Here is a 23,070-nt window from a genome sequence, read left to right on the forward strand (position 1 = left end):
GTAACCCCATAGAAAATCTTTGGAGGGAGTTGAAAGTCCGTTTTGCCTAGCAACAGGCCCAAAACATCACTGCTCTAGAGGAGATCTGCATGGAGGAATGGGCCAAAATACCAGCAACAGTGTGTGAAAACCTTGTGAAGACTTACAGAAAACCTTTGACCTCTGTCATTGCCAACAAAGGGTATATAACAAAGTATTGAGATAAACTTTTGAATTTGACCAAATTCTTATTTTCCACCATAATTTGCAAATAAATTCATTAAAAATCTTACAATGTGATTTTCTGGATTTTTTTCTCTCATTTTGTCTGTCATAGTTGAAGTGTACCTATGATGAAAATTACAGGCCTCTCTCATCTTTTTAAGTGGGAGAACTTGCACAATTGGTGGCTGACTAAATACTTTTTTGCCCCACTGTACTAGCAACACCCGTGCCAATATATCCTCAAACAGTGGCTTCTCTGGCATTTTCACTTAATTATTGCATTCTATCTTGCAGACTTTCATGGGCTACCTGAGACATGAGACAGATACTGTACTGCAGGTGGGAGGGCATACACGCTTTTGCTTGTATGGACCCATCAGCCTAATTGGACAGCTTCAGTCACACACAGAGGAAGTTGACAGAAAGTAAGCAGCGTGACAGTGTGTAGCGTGTGTGTGTGTGTGCAGCCAGGTGGTTCAAGATTCACATCGAAATTGGACGTCTATCCATGTCCTGAGGATGTTAGGAAATGCCTACAAAACCAGCCACTAGGGGCAACATTGAGTGCTATTTCCATCAAGTAGCCCTGGGGTTTGCTAGTGTGTTGTGGATGGGTGTAATTCCATGACTCTGGATCAGAAAGTTGCATGTTCGGTCCTAGTCATGGAAACCGCTTTTGTATTTTCTATTTTAACCCTATCCCAAACCTTGACCCTTACCATAAACATTTGGAATGAGTGCCTAAATGTAATGTTTTATGCCTATCCCGAACCTCAACCCTTACCTTAACCCTTCAGAATGAGTGCCTAAACTTAACCATTAACTTCGAAATGTGATGTTTGGAGAAATGGAAAGATACAGCAGGAGCAACAACTTTTGTTGTTGAAATTTGACGTTGTAGAACTTGGTTGAACATCTAATTCTGCAGTGAGACCGTTAGAGCTTGATGGTGTGTCTGTGTGAGAACATACTTGTTGTGATCTTGTTGGAGTGCTGCTATGTCCACGAAGTACTCCTGAAGTCATTTGAAGTTGCGTCTGATGACTTGCACAAGCTCCACTCTCTCTTGTGGACTCTTGAATTAGTTATACATGTCCCATTTCCACCTGGAAATAGCGCCAACTGTCAATTAGTCTTATCAAATGTCACATAATGTCATACAACTAATAATGAATGAATGAAAATCCATGAGAAAGAAAACTAACAGAACTGAGTTGGACTTCTTTTATTACTATTGGCTCTGGTTCGTGAGGTTGACAACAACAAAAATACTAGCAATACAAACATTCTTCTTGTCCTTGCAAGATGTTTTTTGGATTATGATCAGGTAATAGGTAGTAAACTGCTAACTTGAAATGAAAACTTTCTGACAAAATTAGAAATGTGAAATGTAGCTGGCTAGACTATCTTACCAGCATACATAGACTGACGCTTCTCCCTCTCTGTCATGGTTGCCCTTAGTTTAAAAATGTAATCCGGAGACAGGTGTTTTATACAAAAGCCTTTTGTGTGTTCTCTTTTCGACTCCATCTGCATATTTGCGATCAAACTCCTGAATGTTCTCCATCTCCTGAGCTATCATACTCTAATTCATCTGATTTCAAAACTCGGTCCTCCAGAAAGTGGAGAGCAACACTTGTGCAGTTCTAATACGTGATATCTTTCAATAAAGCCACGTTAGAAAGGATTACCTACACATACTAACCAACTCATGTTATAGATAGAAGCGCGTTACATGGCAGACCGATCCAAACTCATCTCTCTGCAGCCCACTCATTATCTCAGCCTATCATGGCTAGCTGGAATGTTGCTGTCTTTTTCCATGGCTAGTATTTACAGATGGCACATACGTTTGTTATTAAGGCACAGGAAAGTTCACATGTTCCAGAAGGCATTTCTGCCCAAAAAAATAATAATTGATGAAAAAATAGAGATAGGTAACAACTGCGCATGTGCGCTCTCCTGGGGGAATCACTTTATTTACAAACGGCATGTAAGGCCCTTGAAAAGATGGTCCCTAAGAACATGGCAGATGGTTTACATTCTCCCAACCAATTGTGCAATTTTTTTTTGTATTTTGTGTAACCTATTTTTTTAAACTTATTGTGTACATAATGTTTCTGCTACCGTCTTATGACCGAAAATAACTTCTGGACATCAGAAAAGCGATTACTCACCGGGGACTGGAAGAAACTTTTTCTTTTAACGAGTCTGATGAGAAGGATATTCTGCTTTTAATGGAACAGGCCCAGATCCACGCCTTTTGCGCAAAGAAAAGATGCCGGAAAAGGGGTTCGCAGATCAGGGATCGTTCTGAGAATCTGGAGGAAACTCCTAATGCCTTCCATTCTCCTTGCTAACATGCAATCGTTGGAAAATAGATTTGATGACCTACTGTTAAGATTATCCTACCAACGGGACATTAAAAACTATAACATCTTATGTTTCACCGAGACGTGGCTGAACTAAGAAACGGACAATATAGAGCTGGAGGGATTTTCCATGCACCAGCAAAACAGAGACGCTACATCTGGAAAGACGAGGGGTGGGGGTGTGTGTCTTTTTTCAATAACAGTTGGTGTGCAATGTCTAATATTAAAGAAATCTCAAGGTATTGCTCACCTGAAGTAGAGTACTGTATGATAAGCTGTCAACCACACTATTTACCAAGAGAGTTCTCATCTGTATTATTCATAGCCGTCTATTTACCACCACATAGCGAAGCTGGCACTAAGACCGCTCTCAACAAACTCTATAAGGCCATAAGCAAAGAAGAAAATGCTCACCCAGAAGTGGCGCTCCTAGCAGCCGGGGACTTTAATGCAGTCAAACTTAAATCAGTTTTACCAAATTTCTACCGGCATGCCACATGCAACCAGGGAAAAAAAAAATCCTAGACCACCTTTACTCCACATACAGAGATGCATACAAAGCTTTCCCCCACCCTCCATTTGGCAAATCTGACCATAATTCTATCCTCCTAATTCCTGTTTACAAGCAAAAAATAAAGCAGGAAGTACCAGTGACTCACTCAATACGGAAGTTGTCAGATGATGCGGATGCTACACTACAGGACTGTTCTCCTAGCACAAACTGGAATATGTTCCGGGATTTATCCAATGGCATTGAGGAATACACCACCTCAGTCATCGGCTTCATCAATAAGTGCGCCGATGACGTCGTCCCCACAGTGACTGAACATACATATACCCACCAGAAGCCATGGATTACAGGCAACATCCACATCGAGTTCATGGCTAGAGCTGCCACTTTCAAGGAGCGGGAGACTTATCCGGACGATCATAAGACATCCCGCTATGCCCTCAGATGAACCATCAAACAAGCAAAGTGCCAATACAGGATTAAGATTGAATCCTACTACACCGGCTCTGACGCTTAGATGTGGCAGGGCTTGAAAACTATTACGGACTACAAAGGGAAACCCAGATGCGAGCTACCCAGTTACGCAAGCAACACTGAAGCATGCACGAGAGCACCAGCTGTTCTGGCTGACTGTGTGATAACGTTCTCGGTAGCCGATGTGAACAAAACCTTTAAACAGGTCAACATCCACAAAGCCACTGGGCCAGACGGATTACAATTACGTGTACTCAAAGCATGTGCGGACCAACTGCCAAGTGTCTTCACTGACAGTTTCAACCTCTCCCTGACCGAGTCTGTAGTACCTACATGTTTCAAGCAGACCACCATAGTCCCTGTGCCCAAGGAAGCGAAGGTTACCAGCCTAAATAATTACAGCCCCGTGGCACTCACGTCGGAAGCCATGAAGTGCTTTAAAGGCTAGTCATGGCTCACATCAACAGCATCCTCCCGGACTACCCTAGACCCACTCCAATTCGCATACCGCCCCAACAGATCCACAGATGACGCAATCTCAATTGCGCTACACGCTGCCCTTTCTCACCTGGACAAAAGGAACACCTATGTGAGAATGCTGTTCATTGACTACAGCTCAGTGTTCAACACCATAGTACCCACAAAGCTCATCACAAAGCTAATGACTCTGAGACTAAACACCTCCATCTGCAACTGGATCCTGAACTTCCTGACGGGCCGCCCCCATGTGGTGAGGGTAGGCAACAACACGTCTGCCACGCTGATCCTTAACACTGGGTCCCCACAGGGGTGTGTACTTAGTCCCCACCTGTATTCCCTGTTCACCCATGACTACATGGCCAAACACGACGCGAACACCTTCATTTAGTTTGCTGAAGACACAACAGTGGTAGGCCTGATCACCGACAATGATGAGACGGCCTATAGGGAGGAGGTCAGAGAGTTGGCAGTGTGGTGCCAGGACAACAAACTCTCCCTCAATGTGAGCAAGACAAAGGAGCTGATTGTGGACAACAGGAAAAGGAGGGCCGAACAGGCCCCCATTAACATTGACGGGGCTGTAGTGGAGTGGGTCGAGAGTTTCAAGTTTCATCACCGCCTGGTATGGCAACTGCTCGGCCTCTGACCATAAGGCGCTACAGAAGGTAGTGCGAACGGCCCAGTACATCACCAAGCTTCCTGCCATTCAGGACCTATATAATAGGCGGTGTCAGAGGAAAGGCCATAAAAGAGAGAATCCAGTTTTTATTATTATAACTTTTTTATTTTAGCCTACTTAGTAAATATTTTCTTCTTCATGAACTGCACTGTTGGTTAAGGGCTTGTAAGTAAGCATTTCACAGTAAAGTCTACACTTGTTGTATGCGGCGCATATGGCAGATAAAGTTTGATTTGATTATTCACAATCACAGATGCAAGCTTTTTCAGGGGACAGTAGCCTAGCATTACAGATTAGTTATACGAAAGTAAACAACAACCTGAAGCATGTCTAACGATGAAATATTTGCGAGTGATGAAGAAAACTACTAGAGGGGTGCCAATGGTGGCACCGAACCGTATTTATTTGAGCCTGAGTATTCTGACAAGGAATTGAGGCAAACCTGAGTTTCAGATGGCCGCCACCACTCTAGTCACCGAGGCCGGAGAAGCAGCAGGACCACAGCCCCAGCCCAACCCCAAGATGAACGCAGATCGGTAGTGTAATTGTGCTCCAATGCAGACTCACGAAGAATGTGATTATTAATGTTGAGAAACAGTTTGCTTGCTTTCGCAACAACAGGGATTTTTCTGCCCAGAACAACTCTGGTGTCCTGGATTTTTTTCTTCCTCTTCCATATCCCAAATATAAATTGGCAACCCCACTCCAGACGGACCAAAATGACAGATATCCAATGAGTAAGTAGCTAAACTTTAAATTTTTTATTTCACCTTTATTTAAAACCAGGTAGGCAAGTTGAGAACAAGTTCTCATTTACAATTGCGACCTGGCCGAGATAAAGCAAAGCAGTTCGACACATACAACAACCCAGAGTTACACATGGAGTAAAACAAACATACAGTCAATAATACAGTAGAAAAATAAGTCTATATACAATGTGAGCAAATGAGGTGAGATAAGGGAGGTAAAGGCAAAAAAAAAAGGCCTTTGGCGAAGTTAATACAATATAGCAAGTAAAACACTGGAATGTTAGATTTGCAGTGGAAGAATATGCAAAGTAGAGATAGAAATAATCAGGTGCAAAGGAGCAAAATAAATAAATACAGTAGGGGGAGAGGTAGTTGCTTGGGCTAAATTATAGATGGGCTATGTACAGGTGCAGTAATCTGTGAGCTGCTCTGACAGCTGGTGCTTAAAGCTAGTGAGGGAGATAAGTGTTTCCTTTTTTTGTAGTTCGTTCCAGTCATTGGCAGCAGAGAACTGGAAGGAGAGGCGGCCAAAGGAAGAATTGGTTTTGGGGGTGACCAGAGAGACATACCTACTGGAGCGCGTGCTCCCGTGCTACAGGTGGGTGCTGCTATGGTGACCAGCGAGCTGAGATAAGGGGGGACTTTACCTAGCAGGGTCTTGTAGATGACCTGGAGCCAGTGGGTTTGGCGACGAGTATGAAGCGAGGGCCAGCAAACGAGAGCCTACAGGTCGCAGTGGTGGGTAGTATATGGGGCTTTGGTGACAAAACGGATGGCACTGTAATAGACTGCGTCCAATTTATTGAGTAGGGTATTGGAGGGTTATTTTGTAAATGACATCGCCGAAGTCGAGGATCGGTAGGATGGTCAGTTTTACAAGGCTATGTTATGCAGCATGAGTGAAGGATGCTTTTTTTGCGAAATTGGATGCCGATTCTAGATTGAATTTTGGATTGGAGATGTTTGATGTGAGTCTGGAAGGAGAGTTTACAGTCTAATCAGACACCTAGGTATTTGTAGTTGTCCACATATTCTAAGTCAGAACCGTCCAGAGTAGTGATGTTAGACGGGCGGGCAGGTGCAGGCAGCGATCGGTTGAAGAGCATGCATTTAGTTTTACATGTATTTAAGAGCAATTGGAGGCCACGGAAGGAGAGTTGTATGGCATTGAAGCTCATCTGGAGGGTTGTTAACACAGTGTCCAAAGAAGGCCAGAAGTATACAGAATGGTGTCGTCTGCATAGCGGTGGATCAGAGACTCACCAGCAGCAAGAGCGACATCATTGATGTATACAGAGAAGAGAGTCGGTCCAAGATTTGAACCCTGAGGCACCCCCATAGAGACTGCCAGAGGCCCGGACAACAGGCCCTCCAATTTGACACACTGAACTCTATCAGAGAAGTAGTTGGTGAACCAGGTCAGGCAATCATTTGAGAAACCAAGGCTATCGAGTCTGAGGATGGGATGATTGACAGAGTCGAAAGCCTTGGCCAGATCAATGAATATGGCTGCACAGTATTGTTTCTTATCGATGGCGGTTAAGATATCGTTTAGGACCTTGAGCGTGGCTGAGGTGCACCCATGACCAGCTCTGAAACCAGATTGCATAGCGGAGAAGGTATGATGGGATTCGAAATGGTCGGTAATCTGTTTGTTGACTTGGCTTTCGAAGACCTTAGAAAGGTAGGTTAGGATAGATATAGGTCTGTAGCAGTTTGGGTCAAGAGTGTCCCCCCCTTTGGAGAGGAGGATGACCACAGCTGCTTTCCAATCTTTGGGAATCTCAGACGACACGAAAGAGAGGTTGAACAGGCTAGTAATAGGGGTTGCAACAATTTCGGCAGATAATTTTAGAAAGAAAGGGTCCAGAGTGTCTAGCCCGGCTGATTTGTAGGGGTCCAAATTTTGCAGCTATTTCGCACATCAGCTGACTGGATTTGGGAGAAGGAGAAATGGGGAAGGCTTGGGCGATTTGCTGTGGGGGGTGCAGTGCTGTTGACCGGGGTAGGCCAGGTGGAAAGCATGGCCAGTCGTAGAAAAATGCTTATTGAAATTCTCAATTATAGTGGATTTATCGGTGGTGACAGTGTTTCCTATCCTCAGTGCAGTGGGCAGCTGGGAGGAGGTGTTCTTATTCTCCATGGACTTTACAGTGTCCCAGAACTTTTTTGAGTTTGTGTTGCAGGAAGCAAATTTCTGCTTGAAAAAGCTAGTCTTGGGCCTCCCGGGTGGCGCAGTGGTCAAGGGCGCTGTGACAGCGCCCAGGCTCTGTCGTAACCGGCCGCGACCGGGAGGTACGTGGAGCGACGCATAATTGGCCTAGCGTCGTCTGGGTTAGGGAGGGTTTGGCCTGTAGGGAAATCCTTGTCTCATCACGCACCAGCGACTCCTGTGGCGGGCCGGGCGCAGTGCGCGCTAACCAAGGTGTTTCCTCCGACACATTGGTGCGGTTGGCTTCCGGGTTGGATGGCGCTGTGTTAACAAGCAGTTCTTGAATGGGGCATGAGGAAGTCATTTAAAAAAAACAGGCATCCTCTACTGACAGGATGATGTCAATATCCTTCCAGGATACCCCAGCCAGATCGATTAGAAAGGCCTGCTAGCTGAAGTGTTTCAGGGAGCGTTTGACAGTGATGAGAGGAGGTCGATTGACGGCTGACCCATTACGGATGCAGGCAATGAGGCAGTGATCGCTGAGATCCTGGTTGAAAACAGCAGAGGTGTATTTAGAGGGCCAGTTGGGTAAGGATGATAACTATGAGGTTGCCCGTGTTTACGGTTTTGGGGTGGTACCTGGTAGGTTCATTGATAATTTGTGTGAGATTGAGGGCATCAAGCTTAGATTGTAGGATGGCTGGGATGTTAAAACTTCTTGAGAATACTTGACACGCAGACGTCCCAAGTATGCCCCTGGAAATGCAAATGCGCTACGCTAAATGCTAAATGTACTCGTTACAACTCAATCTTTGATCAAAATTCACAAGCAGGGTATTGAATTAAAGCTACACTCGTTGTGAACCTAGCCAGCAAGTCAGATTTTTAAAATGCTTTTCGGCGAAAGCATCAGAAGCTATTATCTGATAGCATGCACCCCCCAAAATGCCAGCTCGACACGTAAACAACAGATTTTGCGATAGCCGGCGCTACCCAAAACGCAGAAATAAAATATAAAACATTCATTACCTTAGACGAGCTTCTTTCTTGGCACTCCTATATGCCCCATAAACATCACTATTGGGTCTTTTTTTTTAAATCGGTCCATATATACCCAAAATAGCTTTGTATGGAAGTTGTGTCATTCAGAAAAAATCATCGTTTTTAAACGCTGCGTAATTTTTTAAAATTAAAAAAGTCGACGATAAACTTTCACAAAACACTTCGAAATCCTTTTGTAATCCAACTTTAGGTATTAGTAAACGTTTATAAGCTATCAAAATGATTACAGGGCGATGTCTCTTCAATAGGTCTTCACTTCAAAAACAATGCCATCTGATATCTCCCTCAACTGCATCCGGTTGAAGACTGGGAAAATGGAGTTCAGATAGAAGGTTTTTCCAACAATTAATTCAATTGAAAATTAGGACAATGGCGCCATCGTGCGGAATTTGTATGAATTGCAGGCAGATTCCCATTAAATTCTGTTCTCTTTTAACAACTGGTGGAAGTGACTTATGGAAATTATTTTTTGCTTTCAGAGAGCAGTTTTTCTTGCGTTTTTCAATGAAACACACAATCTGTTATAGTCACAGCCATGATTTAACCAGTTTTATAAACTTCAGAGTGTTTTCTATCCACACATACTAATCATATGCATATACTATATTCCTGGCATGAGTAGCAGGATGCTGAAAAGTTGCGCGATTTTTAACAGAATTTTCGAAAAAGGAAGGGGTAGAAGTAAGAGGTTTTAAGCATCTTCCAGTTTAGGTCTTCCAGTTTAGGTCGATAGATGGGGGGCAATCAGTTCACATATGGTGTCCAGAGCACAGCTGGAGGCAGAGGGTGGTCTATAACAGGTGAGAGACTTGTTTTTACAGAGGTGGATTTAAAAAAAATAGAAGTTCAAATGATTTGGATACAGACTTGGATAGTAGGATAGAACTCTGCAGGCTATCTCCCACTACTGAATGATCATCATAAACCTCTGAGCTTGACTGTTGTGGGTTTATGTTTCTGCATGATCTCAAACACTGTCCAGATAGGTTTTCACATGATCACAATGTTTTTAGCATCTTTTATTTTAGTAGGATATAGGAAATATAGGCCTACACATTGAACTTGAAATAACAGCCAAATCTAAGAACAGAAAATGAAAACTTGTTTCCATATATTGTCCAAAAAATTAAATGTTATGAGTACATGACTTCTGCTCCAGATTCTCAAATCCACAATGCCCTTTGGTCTATTGTCATTCCAGACAGTTGAGACTAGTCTCCTACCACATAATTTTGGAGTGGGTCCTCCACGGTGAGACATTGGGTCCAGGAGTCCAGATCCCTTTCCCAGCCTGCGTGGTAAATGCCATTGTAGCCAAATATCAATCGCATTATGGGGTCTACACTGGTTTTCAGGAAGTGGAAGACTCCCAGGACTTGTGAATAGTCAAAGTTACAGGTATTCACTGCTCCCAGACTGTGATTTGTCTGTTGTGTATCATGTTAGGAATGTGACTGCAAAAATAAAGAATATCCATGCAAATGGGCCAATAAAGCATGAATTGTATTGCATTTTTATAATATATATTTTTATAATATATATTGAACAGAAATATAAACGCAACATGCAACAATTTCAACGATTTTTACTGAGTTACAGTTCATATAAGGAATCAGTCAATTGATATAAATTCATTAGGCCCTAATCTATGGATTTCACATGACTGGGAATAAAGATATGCATCTGTTGGCAACCTTAAAAAAAGATGAGGGTGTGGATCAGAAAACCAGTCAGTATCTGGTGTGACCACCATTTTCATCACATCTCCTTCTCATAGAGTTGATCAGGCTGTTGATTGTGGCCTGTGGAATGTTGTCCCACTCCTCTTCAATGGCTGTGTGAAGTTTCTGGATATTGGTGGAAACTGGAACATGTTGTTGTACAGTGTGCAAACCCACAGTTTCATCAGCTGTCCGGGTGGCTGGTCTAAGACGATACCGTAGGTAAAGAAGCCGGATGTGGAGGTCCTGGGCTGGCGTTGTTACACGTGGTCTGCGGTTGTGAGGCCAGTAGGGCATACTGCCAAATTCTCTTAAATGACATCTGCTTATGGTAGAGAATAGAACTTTCTATTATCTGGCAACAGCTCTGGTAGACATTCCTGCAGTCAGCATGCCAATCACACATTTCTTCAAAACTTGAGACCTCTATGGCATTACGTTGTGACACAACTTCACATTTTTGAGTGATTGTAATGACCAGGCTGTTTAATCAGCTTCTTGATATGCCACACCTGTCAGATGGATGGATTATCTTGGCAAAGGAGAAATGCTCACTAACAGGGATGTAAACAAATTTGTGCACACAATTTGAGAGAAAAAAGCTTTTTGTGTCTGGGAACTTGAAACATGGGACCAACGCTTTACATGTTGCGTTTATATTTTTGTTCAGTATATTTTCAGTCACAAAAAAAATGTAATACAAAACATTCAAGTCTTGTTTGTGCCCCCTCAACAAAGAAAGGGGAAGACATTTGGTTGCATATAAAGAACAAATCCTGGAGTGATGTCTTCTGATCTAACCAGGTCCTCTTTCTCAGGTCTCTCCTCTGTGGCAATGTTGTCTGGAAGATTATGCTTGGTCAGGTGGGATGAAGGAAACCTGTAAACCACAGTCGGATGCTGTCGCAGCTCCAGCACCTGGTTATTTATTTGGCAACACACTGCTTGGACTGTTTCGGGAACTGTTTCTCACAATGACTGCAGAATGCAGTTAGGCATATTTAGATGGCTGACACACACACACACATACACACACACACACACTTATTCTAAATAATCATTTTTGTGTTTCACAAAATACTTATGCTTATGCTTATGTTGTAACAGAAAATATGGTACTTTATGTTATGCTAGACAATGTCTTCAAAGTGTGATTTACATGTGATGCATTTTATAATAAAAAGACTGACATAAAGTCAATTGGGTTTATCTATTCGTTCAAGTTCTTCAAATATCAGTGGCAGTTGTAGCTTATTCCATGCTCACATTTTCATTGATATATGGCAAATTATTATTATGTGTATTGACTAAGAAAAACTACCACCCTGACACACAAGTCAAGTGATACCATGTTTACTAACCTGTACTAAACTCGCATCTGTGATGTCAAGCTCCAAATAAGGGCATATACGTCACAGAGTTTGCGGCACGAGAGCGCACATGCACAGTTGTTACCCATCTCCACTGTTGTTGCAGTTGGCCACATAAAATAATGATATAAAATAATTGCAACCACTTTAGGTGGAAAGGTACACATTTCCTGACTAAAAAACATTAGTACTTTTGATAAAAATAGCAAATTCGTCTGTATTCTTTCAATAAAACAACAAATTTGCCCACAATTCGCAGATTTCTCAATTGTTCTTAGTAGTGCACAAAGAAACCTCATGAGTCACATGAACCGTTTTTGCAGCTTTCCAGTTCAAGACTGCAGAGAGAGAAGGCAAACTCCACCTAACTAGTTTCAATGTATGGAATCACTTGGGAAATTTGTGATTTAAGGTACTTACCCTTTAAGGTACTTACGCCTGCCCTAAGACAAGTTTAGCCTTTTATTCATTTTATAAAATATTTTATCCACATTTTATCCCCAATTTTGTGATATTCAATTGCAATCTTGTCTCATCACTGCAACTCCCCAGTGGGCTCTGGAGAAGCGAAGGTCGAGTCATGCATCCTCTGAAACATGACCAGCCAAACCGCGCATCTTACATCCGCCGGCTTAACACGGAAGCCAGCCGCATCAATGTGTCGGAGGAAACACCGTTCAACTCACGACCAAAGTCAGCCTGCAGGTTCCCGGCCCACCACAAGAAGTCGCTAGAGCGTGATGAGCCAAATGAAGCCCCCCCCGCCCAAACCCTCCCCTAACCCGGTCGAAGCTGGGCCAATTGCGTCCCCCTGGAATCGAATCCTGGTCTGTAGTGATGCCTCAAGCACTGCGATGCAGTGCCTTAGACCGTTGCGCAACTCAGGAAGCCCTACCTTTTGCCTTTTCACAGTGTGTTATTACATCAGGTGCTATGTCATTTTCATAGGATTGTTGTGTCGGACTTATGACAGCTTAAATAGTCTGCTCACAGTCATATACAGAATGCCTGCTGAGAAGGTAATGTTTAATTAACCATTTCACATATAGTGCATTCGAAAAGTATTCAGACCCCTTGAGTTTTCCACATTGTGTTACGTTGCCGCCTTTTTCTAAAATTGATTAAATACATTTTCAACCTCATCAATCTACATAAATTATAATACCACATAATGACAAAGCAAAAACAGGTACAGTGCCTTGCGAAAGTATTCGGCCCCCTTGAACTTTGCGACCTTTTTCCACATTTCAGGCTTCAAACATAAAGATATAAAACTGTATTTTTTTGTGAAGAATCAACAACAAGTGGGACACAATCATGAAGTGGAACGACATTTATTGGATATTTCAAACTTTTTTAACAAATCAAAAACTGAAAAAATGGGCGTGCAAAATTATTCAGCCCCCTTAAGTTAATACTTTGTAGCGCCACCTTTTGCTGCGATTACAGCTGTAAGTCGCTTGGGGTATGTCTCTATCAGTTTTGCACATCGAGAGACTGAAATTTTTTCCCATTCCTCCTTGCAAAACAGCTCGAGCTCAGTGAGGTTGGATGGAGAGCATTTGTGAACAGCAGTTTTCAGTTCTTTCCACAGATTCTCGATTGGATTCAGGTCTGGACTTTGACTTGGCCATTCTAACACCTGGATATGTTTATTTTTGAACCATTCCATTGTAGATTTTGCTTTATGTTTTGGATCATTGTCTTGTTGGAAGACAAATCTCCGTCCCAGTCTCAGGTCTTTTGCAGACTCCATCAGGTTTTCTTCCAGAATGGTCCTGTATTTGGCTCCATCCATCTCCCATCAATTTTAACCATCTTCCCTGTCCCTGCTGAAGAAAAGCAGGCCCAAACCATGATGCTGCCACCACCATGTTTGACAGTGGGGATGGTGTGTTCAGCTGTGTTGCTTTTACGCCAAACATAACGTTTTGCATTGTTGCCAAAAAGTTCAATTTTGGTTTCATCTGACCAGAGCACCTTCTTCCACATGTTTGGTGTGTCTCCCAGGTGGCTTGTGGCAAACTTTAAACAACACTTTTTATGGATATCTTTAAGAAATGGCTTTCTTCTTGCCACTCTTCCATAAAGGCCAGATTTGTGCAATATACGACTGATTGTTGTCCTATGGACAGAGTCTCCCACCTCAGCTGTAGATCTCTGCAGTTCATCCAGAGTGATCATGGGCCTCTTGGCTGCATCTCTGATCAGTCTTCTCCTTGTATGAGCTGAAAGTTTAGAGGGACGTCCAGGTCTTGGTAGATTTGCAGTGGTCTGATACTCCTTCCATTTCAATATTATCGCTTGCACAGTGCTCCTTGGGATGTTTAAAGCTTGGGAAATCTTTTTGTATCCAAATCCGGCTTTAAACTTCTTCACAACAGTATCTCGGACCTGCCTGGTGTGTTCCTTGTTCTTCATGATGCTCTCTGTGCTTTTAACGGACCTCTGAGACTATCACAGTGCAGGTGCATTTATACGGAGACTTGATTACACACAGGTGGATTGTATTTATCATCATTAGTCATTTATGTCAACATTGGATCATTCAGAGATCCTCACTGAACTTCTGGAGAGAGTTTGCTGCACTGAAAGTAAAGGGGCTGAATAATTTTGCACGCCCAATTTTTCAGTTTTTGATTTGTTAAAAAAGTTTGAAATATCCAATAAATGTCGTTCCACTTCATGATTGTGTCCCACTTGTTGTTGATTCTTCACAAAAAAATACAGTTTTATATATTTATGTTTGAAGCCTGAAATGTGGCAAAAGGTCGCAAAGTTCAAGGGGGCCGAATACTTTCGCAAGGCACTGTATGTAGAAATTGTAAAAATTAAAACATTCAGACCCTTTACTTTGTTGAAGCAACATTTGCAGCGATTACAGATTCAAGTCTTCTTGTGTATGACGCTACAAGCTTGGCACAGCTGTATTTGGGGAGCTTCTCACATTCTTCTCTGCAGATCCTCCAAGCTCTCTCAGATTGGATGGGGAGCATCGCTGCACAGCTATTTTCAGGTCTCTTTAGGGATGCTCGCTCGGGTTCAATTCGGGCTCTGGCTGGGCCAATCAAGGACATTCAGAGACTTATCCCGAAGCCACTCCTGCGTTGTCTTGGCTGTGTGTTTAGGGTCGTTGTCCTGTTGGAAGTTGAACCTTCGCCCCAGTCTGAGGTCCTGAGCGCTCAGGAGCATATTTTCATCAAGGATCTCTCTGTACTTTGCTCCATTCATCTTTTATCCTGTCCTGACTAGTCTACCAGTCTCTGCCACTGAAAAACACCCAAAAAGCATGATGCTGCCACCACCATGCTTCCCAGTAGAGATGGTGCAAGGTTTCCTCCAGATGTGACGCTTGTCAATCAGTAAAAGAGAGAATCTTGTTTCTCTTTGTCTGAGAGTCTTTTACAGTAGGTGCCTTTTAGCAAACTCCAAGCGGGCTGTCATGTGCCTTTTACTGAGGAGTGGCTTCTGTCTGGCCACTCTACCATAAAGGCCTGATTGTTGGAGTGCTGCAGAGATAGTTGTCCTTCTGGAAGGTTCTCCCATCTCCACAGAGGAACTCTGGAGCTCTGTCAGAATGACCATCAGGTTCTTGGTCACCTCCCTGACCAAGGCCCTTCTCTCCCAATTGCTCAGTTTGGCCGGGCGGCCAGCTCTAGAAGGATTCTTGGTGGATCCAAACTTCTTCCATTTAAGAATGATGGAGGCCACTGTGTTCTTGGGGACCTTCAATGCTGCAGACATTTTTTGGTACCCTTCCCCAGATCTGTGCCTCGACACAATCCTGTCTCAGAGCTCTGCTGACAATTGCCTGGACCTCATGGTTTGTTTCTTGCTCTGACATGCACTGTCAACTGTGGGGCCTTATATAGACAGGTGTGTGCCTTTCCAAATCATGTCCAATCAATTGAATTTACCACAGGTGGACTCCAATCAAGTTGTAGAAACATCTCAAGGATGATTAATGGAAACAGGATGAACCTGAGCTGAATTTCGAGTATCATAGCAAAGGGTCTGAATACTTATGTAAATAAGGTAGTTCTGTTTTTTCGCTTTGTCATTATGGAGGATTGTGTGTAGATTGACGAGGAAAAAAATGTGTGTATTTAATACATTTTAAAATAAAAATGTCTGAATACTTTCCGAATGCACTGTATATCAGTGTTCATAGCGTGGCTTTAATAGAGATAGAATCGACCCTCACAGCCCGTTGTTTACGTGTGTGTTTGTGTGTGTCTATAGGTGTGTAGGTGTGTTTAGGTGTTATAACAGCGATAGGATTGACCACACATTATTTACCTCCTCTGGGTGTGGAAAATGTTTACTTGAGAGTTTGCGAGTGCTTGTGAGTGTGCTCACCTGAATAGTGTACAGTATTATTGTATTGAGCTAAAGTTCTCATTCCCCCCTCCCCCTCCTTCTCACCCCACTCCTCCCCCCTTTAGGCTGAGGGTTCCACGTTTCTCCAGATGGGTGCCTCCCTGGAGCAGCAGATCGTCTGCATGTTCAAGGTACAGGAATAGAATAATCTAAAGTTCATGTTCACTTATAGAGCCCCCTTTCAGCCAATCAGAATGTAGTAATCAGGAAAGCCGTGGTCTGAAATGTTATGTCAATATATGATTTTACATTTATGGGTCGTTCCACAAGTACGTTTTGCATTCCTTTTGATATTTTGAGTATAAATTGTGCACCAATATTGCATTTTAAAAGCCTGTTATATTAAATGAAGTGCCCTTCAGATTATTAGTATGAATAAAGACTTGCTAAAGCAAGGTTTCCCAAACTTGGTCCTAGGGCCCCCCTGGGCGCACATTTTGTTTTTTGCCCTATCACTACACAGCTGATTCAAATAATCAACTCATCAAGCTTGGATTATTGGAATCAGCTGTGTAGTGCTAGGACAAAAAAAATGTATGTGCAACCAGGCTGGGCCCCAGGACCGAGTTTGAGAAACACTGCGCTAAAGTGTCACAATTCAGCATTTTGACATGTTTCTTGTCTCGTTTTTCCGAATTAGATTAAGATTTCAACCCACTTATCCAAGTTTTCATTTTAAACCTTTGACCAAGTTCTTTCTGAAGAGTATTATGTATTTATGTTATTAGTGATCAATTAGCATCTGTCCCTCATTTTAAGGTCAAATATTTTATGTGAACTGAACTTTCGTTTCAATGTGGTGAAACTATTCATTTTTAAATAATTTTTTCAGTAAAAGTAAAATCATAGAGTGAAAGCAGGTGAGCTGGTTTTACTCTTTTTGGCCTTTTTCTGGTGTTCTGTGGTGGAAAACTAAGTGCATCCAGCACAACACGTCAACTCTGTTACCCATAGATAGATAGGCTAGAGATGTTTGAACAGTTTCATTTTTTTGTGAAGCTTGCATTCAATTTCAACTCCCTGTTGCACACAACAAGTGGCACGGCCGTTAAAAGAACTGGACCAAGGTGTAGCGTGGTGAGCGTATATTTTCTATTTTATTCTAAATGACACCGACAAAACAAACAATACAAAACAAATCGTGAAGCTTAAGGCTATGTGCCGTCAAAAAAAGTTAACTTCCCACAAACACAGGTGGGAAAAAAGGGTACCTAAGTATGTTTCCCAATCAGAGACAATGATAGACATCTCTAAGATCTCTAAGATCTCTAAGGTCAGGGCGTGACAACAAGCTTCTATTCCCCCTGTCACAAGTGGATTTATCGCTGATTTAAGATCAAAACATCAACCCTGCTAATTTATTTTGCACTTTATTGGCACTTACTTTTGTTAGACTTCAGTGCGGCCTTTGACATTATCGATCATAGCAAAACTTATGTTATGGCTTTACACCCCCTGCTATATTGTGGATAAAGAGTAACCTGTCTAACGTAACACAGAGGGTGTTCTTTAATGGAAGCCTCTCCAACATAATCCAGGTAGAATCAGGAATTCCCCAAGGCAGCTGTCTTGGCCCTTTACTTTTTTCATTCTTTACTATTGAATTGCCACTGGCTTTGAGGAAATCCAGAGTGTCTATGTATGCGGATGACTCAACACTATACATGTCAGCTACAACAGCGACTGAAATGACTGCAACATTTAACAAAGAGTTGCTGTTAGTTTCAGAGTGGGTGGCAAGGAATAAGTTTGTCCTAAATATTTCTAAAACTAAAAGCATTGTATTTGGGACAACTCATTCACTAAACCCTAAACCTCAACTAAATCTTGTAATAAATAATGTGGAAATTGAGCAAGTTGAGGTGACTAAACTGCTTGGAGTTACCCTGGATTGTAAACTCATGGTCAAAACATATTGATACACCAGCACTGTCAGCACGGCTGGCCCTTGGATGTACACGTAGAGCTAATATTAATAATATGCATGTCAATCTCTCCTGGCTCAAAGTAGAGAAGAGATTGACTACCTGTTGAATGCACTGAGCTGTCTGTTTGAACTACACCCATGCATACCCCACAAGACATGCCACAAGAAGTCTCTTCACAGTCCCTAAGTCCAGAACAGACTATGGAAGGTTCACTGTACTAAATAGAGCCACTCTATTCCACATCAAGTAACTCATGCAAGCAGTACAAATATATATTTTTTAAAGATAGAAAAACACCTTATGGAACAGCGGGGACTGTGAAGCAACACAAACATCGTCACAGACACATGCATACACACACACACACACACACACACACACACACACACACACACACACACACACACACACGATAGCATACGCACTATACACACGTACACATGGATTTTGTACTGTATATATGTTGGAGTAGGGGCCTGAGGGGGCACGGTCTGTGAATGTATTGTAATGTTTTTAAAATTATATAACTGCCTTAATTTTGCTGGACCCCAGGAAGAGTAGCTGCTGCCTTGGCATGCGGATCCATAATAAATACAAATACAAAATACTAAAATCATTTTTTTATTTCACTTCTTGAGATGGAAAAACGTGTTTTTTTTCCAAATTAATTTGAACATGTGCTCTTTATGACAATGTTAAATAGGTGAAATAAAAAGTTATTTTGGACCAGATTACACGAGCCAAAATGTACTCTATTAGTGGAACGACCCTTTACATATAATGTGTTCTATCATGTCTATATTCTAGTTGATGGAGGAGTATGACTGGGGAGACTTTGTAGTAATCACCAGCATGTGGCCGGGATACGAGACGTTTGTAGACTACGTCCGATCCTACACGGACACTTCCTACTTCCTGTGGAGGCTACAAGATATCTTGTCTCTGGAGATGTCTGTCGGAACCAGTGACGTCCGAGCCAAACGCATGTTACAGCAGGTAGGAGAGAGAATTTTTTCAAACTATTTCCAACGAGAGAGAGAGAGAGAGAGAGAGAGGTTAATGTTAGATATTACTTACAGTGTAATATCTGTCTGTCCCTCTAGATTGATTCCCAGGTGCTCCTGGCCTACTGTTCCTATGAAGAGGCCCAGTACCTGTTCCAGGTAGCAGGGGAGGTGGGTCTACTGGGGCCTGGGTACATCTGGATCCTCCCCTCCCTCGCGTTGGGCAACACAGAGAGCCCTCCACCTATCAGCTTCCCTGTAGGACTGATTGGCGTTATCACTGACCACTGGAGGAAGAGCCTGAGGCAACGTGTCAGAGAGGGAGTGGCCATAGTGGCCAAAGGGGCGGATAGTTTCAGAAGGCATCAAGGGTTCCTTCCAGAGGGACACAGCGACTGCAACACACCAGTTACACATATCAACAACAACACACTGTTCAGGTGAGTGTGTGAGGCCACACACCCTCTCGTCCTGTGTGTGTTTTTGTAAGTAGACACATACTAAACAGGTGTGTGTGTGTTGAAAACTGAATCTGTGTGTGTTGCAGACACATGCTAAATGTGACATGGGAGCGTAAGGATCTGTCGTTCAACAGTGATGGCTACCTGACCAACCCCTCCATGGCCATCATCGCACTGGACAGAGACAGACTGTGGGACAAGGTACTGAATTACATGTGTGTATGTGTGTGTGTGTGTGAGTGAGTGGGTGTGTGTCTGGACCATGAAACAACCAACCCAGCACTACCTGGTGGTGTCCTTTGACAGCTCTTTGGTCTTGGCCATAGTGGAGTTTGGAGTGTGACTGTTTGAGGTTGTGGACAGGTGTCTTTTATACTGATAACAAGTTCAAACAGGTGCCATTAATACAGGTAACGAGTGGAGGACAGAGGAGCCTCTTAAAGAAGAAGTTACAGGTCTGTGAGAGCCAGACATCTTGCTTGTTTGTAGGTGACCAAATACTTATTTTCCACCAAAATTTGCAAGTAAATTCATTAAAAATCCTACAATGTGATTTTCTGGGGGTTTATACTCTCATTTTGTCTGTCATAGTTGAAGTGTACCTATGATGAAAATTACAGGCCTCTCTCATCTGTTTAAGTGGGAGAACTTGCACAATTGTTGCTGACTAAATACTTTTTTGCCCCACTGTATATAATTTACAAGTCCAAAAATGGATGTAGCAACTACAGATTTCCCCTTTAAGTCTATCAAAAGTTTGCGAGTTTCAGCAATAAAAGCCCCACGTTTATTCCATAGGCTGGGATCCGCACTGTACAGCTGTTGCAAGAGTGCATTTTTCACTGGCTGTCCACTGGTTTCAAAAACAATGATTGATAGGCAGCTTAAACTTCTTGAATTCAATCATTGTTGGGTTCAAATACACATTTAGATTTGTGAACAGCCATCCACAATAACCACAATCCATAATAGCTAAATGAGAGAGCAACAGTGTGATTCACATCAATGCGCTATGTAGATAACACTATTAAGTGATCTGTATTGCCGTAGACTACACCACTGCTGTCATCCTTACCTCCAAGCACGTATTTAAATAGGATCATCTTTGGATGCCGAAAGCAGTCGTACTATTCGAAGACATAGTTTGGACTATAGACTAAAAAAGCCTATTCCTGCTCTCTTCCCGCGATCCATCAAACTCATTTGGTGTGTCATCATAGTGGTCTCTGACTTGTGGTCAGACTCACTCAGGTGGAACAAACTTAAACTTGTGCCTCTTTTCAATGCTGATTTGAATGTCATTGAGAAAACAGTGTCAAATAGCTTTTTCCCTCAAACATCCTTTATGAATTTAAAAGTAATCCTCAAAGTAATCATCTAGTTTTTCCAAAAGTATCTGTAATCTGATTACAAGATTTTTTCTGGTAACATTACGGATTACAGATACCATTTCTGTAATCCCTTACATGTTACTCCCCAACCCTACACACACACACACACACACACACACACACACACACACACACACACACATGCCAGGCAGTGACATTGCTGTGGCAGGGCAGGAATACATTTGTTCAATAGTAGGAGGGAGATTACTCTCTGGCCTTTTCCTACAGTTCTACTGTAGTCCTCTGGCTACCCTTGGGAGATTTGTGTGTGTGGTTTGGTTCTTCTGTCCTTGCGGGGACCTAAAATCCCCCAAAGTCCCCACAAGAATAGCAAACAAGGGAAATTCTCCCTTGTTGGGACATTTCCCACATCCCCATGAGGACAAAGGCTATTTTAAGATTAGGGGTTAGAGTTAGGGTGACAATTAAGGTTAGGGTTAGAATTAGGGTTAGGGTAAAGTGTTAGTGGTGTCGTGTATTTACTATCATTAAATTGAATACTTTTTATCAAAGATTCTCTGTAATTAGTATTACGCAAAATTAGTATTCAGATTACAAAGTTATCATTTCCTAAAATAACTTTTCAGGTATTTTAATCTGATCAATTAGTCTTCGAATTAATGAATTATTTACTTTACCTGACGTTAGCCTCATTCCAAACGTTGTAAATTGTTGGTTATCTGCACAAACCCAGTCTTCACTATGAGTCATCCATACATCAATTGTCTTAAATCATTGATTTATTACTAACTAAGTAATTCACAGAAATGCATAAACATACAGTAAATGTGGTTAAAAGAAATGATAGGAGAAGGTGCCCTAGTGGGCTAAACTGGCATGGTGGCTTGTGGGGGTCGACTAAGAAGTCACTACCTAGTGATAATTATAACAATTGAAATGCTAATTCTTTGCACATGAACGCTCACTCATTCGGGAACAATTGCAATCAATATATATTTACGCTCAGTGTGTCGTCTTGATCGCTGGTGAAAAGTTGTTTATTTTGTAGAATTGTTCGTCTCTCTCCTTCTTTCTCTGTCGGGGTTATACTGGATAGTTCAGAGTGACATTCATTTGTTTCGTTATAGAGTGGATGTTTCAGCGGTTGTCGTTCTTCTAGCTGCCGACTAGTAATTAATATCAAAGACTTGTTTTTATTCTGTCGGTATCGATAGTCTAAGAGTTTAACCATGTGGTATGGTTAAAAGATTCAGCAATGGTCTACAACCTTTGTCCTCTCCTAATAGAGAAAAACATGGTCTGGTGATAATTTCCCAAAGTTGGGTTTTATTTGGAATTGCAGAAAAGGGGCTGTCCCAGGATGCCTGACCCTAACTGGGCTCAGGGGCAGTCCTCTGATTTAGTTCAAATCAAAAGGGAATTGTATTTTCCTTCATTAAACAGTCCAAAATCATAGTACACAATTTTACAAACAGTATCATACTCACTCATTCATCTTATACAACAATTTGATGTAAACCTCATATCTGAGGCTATTATATAAACAGCGTTACGGTAATCTGGCCACACCGTCTCCCTTGAGCTTCCCCAAATTGTAACAAACGGACCAGTTCGTACCTGGATTCTTCACCGATCTTTTATACTTTCTCCGGAACATGAAATTTGTTTGTACCTCAAGTTCTGTGAGGTGGAAGAAATTCCTTTGTGCTCTATGAAAATTTACTCTGCCTCTAATACTATGTGGCCATGTGGCAGGGTCTTCTCAGGAATTTACGACCTCTCTCTGACCACAGCAGCCTAGTTGAAGGAGGCCAGGGGGAAGCAGGGAGAGGGGGATGGGACTTGCTATACCCAAAGAGGGCAACTTCATGACAGTGGTTAGGTTTAGGGTTAGGAATTAGATGTAGGGTTTGGCTTAGGTTTATGGGTTAAGGTTAGTTAGGTTTAGTGTTAGGGGTTAGGGAAAATAGGATTTTGAATATATATATTTTTTTAGGTCCCTACAAGTAGAAAGGAACATAACCGTGTGTGTATGGTTGTGTGTGCGTGTGTGTGTGGGGGGGTCGTGACTGTGCAGTCGGAAACTCAAACACAAACAAAAAGTCAGGCTGCTGGGGAATGCTCTGGAATTCCAACAAAACACACAGTCATTCACAACCCCTGCTTCT

General features: G+C 42.3%; 1 protein-coding gene across 1 annotated transcript in view; it reads left to right on the forward strand.

Annotated features, from left to right (window-relative positions):
- Nucleotides 1–23,070, forward strand: part of LOC139375611 (glutamate receptor ionotropic, NMDA 2C-like) — a 96,301-nt gene that overhangs the window by 21,831 nt on the left and 51,400 nt on the right. The window contains exons 4-7 of the mRNA XM_071117402.1: nucleotides 16,223–16,288; nucleotides 18,893–19,081; nucleotides 19,189–19,529; nucleotides 19,637–19,751. Of these exons, the coding sequence (XP_070973503.1) occupies nucleotides 16,223–16,288; nucleotides 18,893–19,081; nucleotides 19,189–19,529; nucleotides 19,637–19,751 (711 nt within the window). The remainder of the gene's footprint in view (nucleotides 1–16,222; nucleotides 16,289–18,892; nucleotides 19,082–19,188; nucleotides 19,530–19,636; nucleotides 19,752–23,070) is intronic.

This window comes from Oncorhynchus clarkii, chromosome 20 (genome assembly GCF_045791955.1).
Source record: "Oncorhynchus clarkii lewisi isolate Uvic-CL-2024 chromosome 20, UVic_Ocla_1.0, whole genome shotgun sequence".
NCBI lineage: Eukaryota > Metazoa > Chordata > Actinopteri > Salmoniformes > Salmonidae > Oncorhynchus > Oncorhynchus clarkii.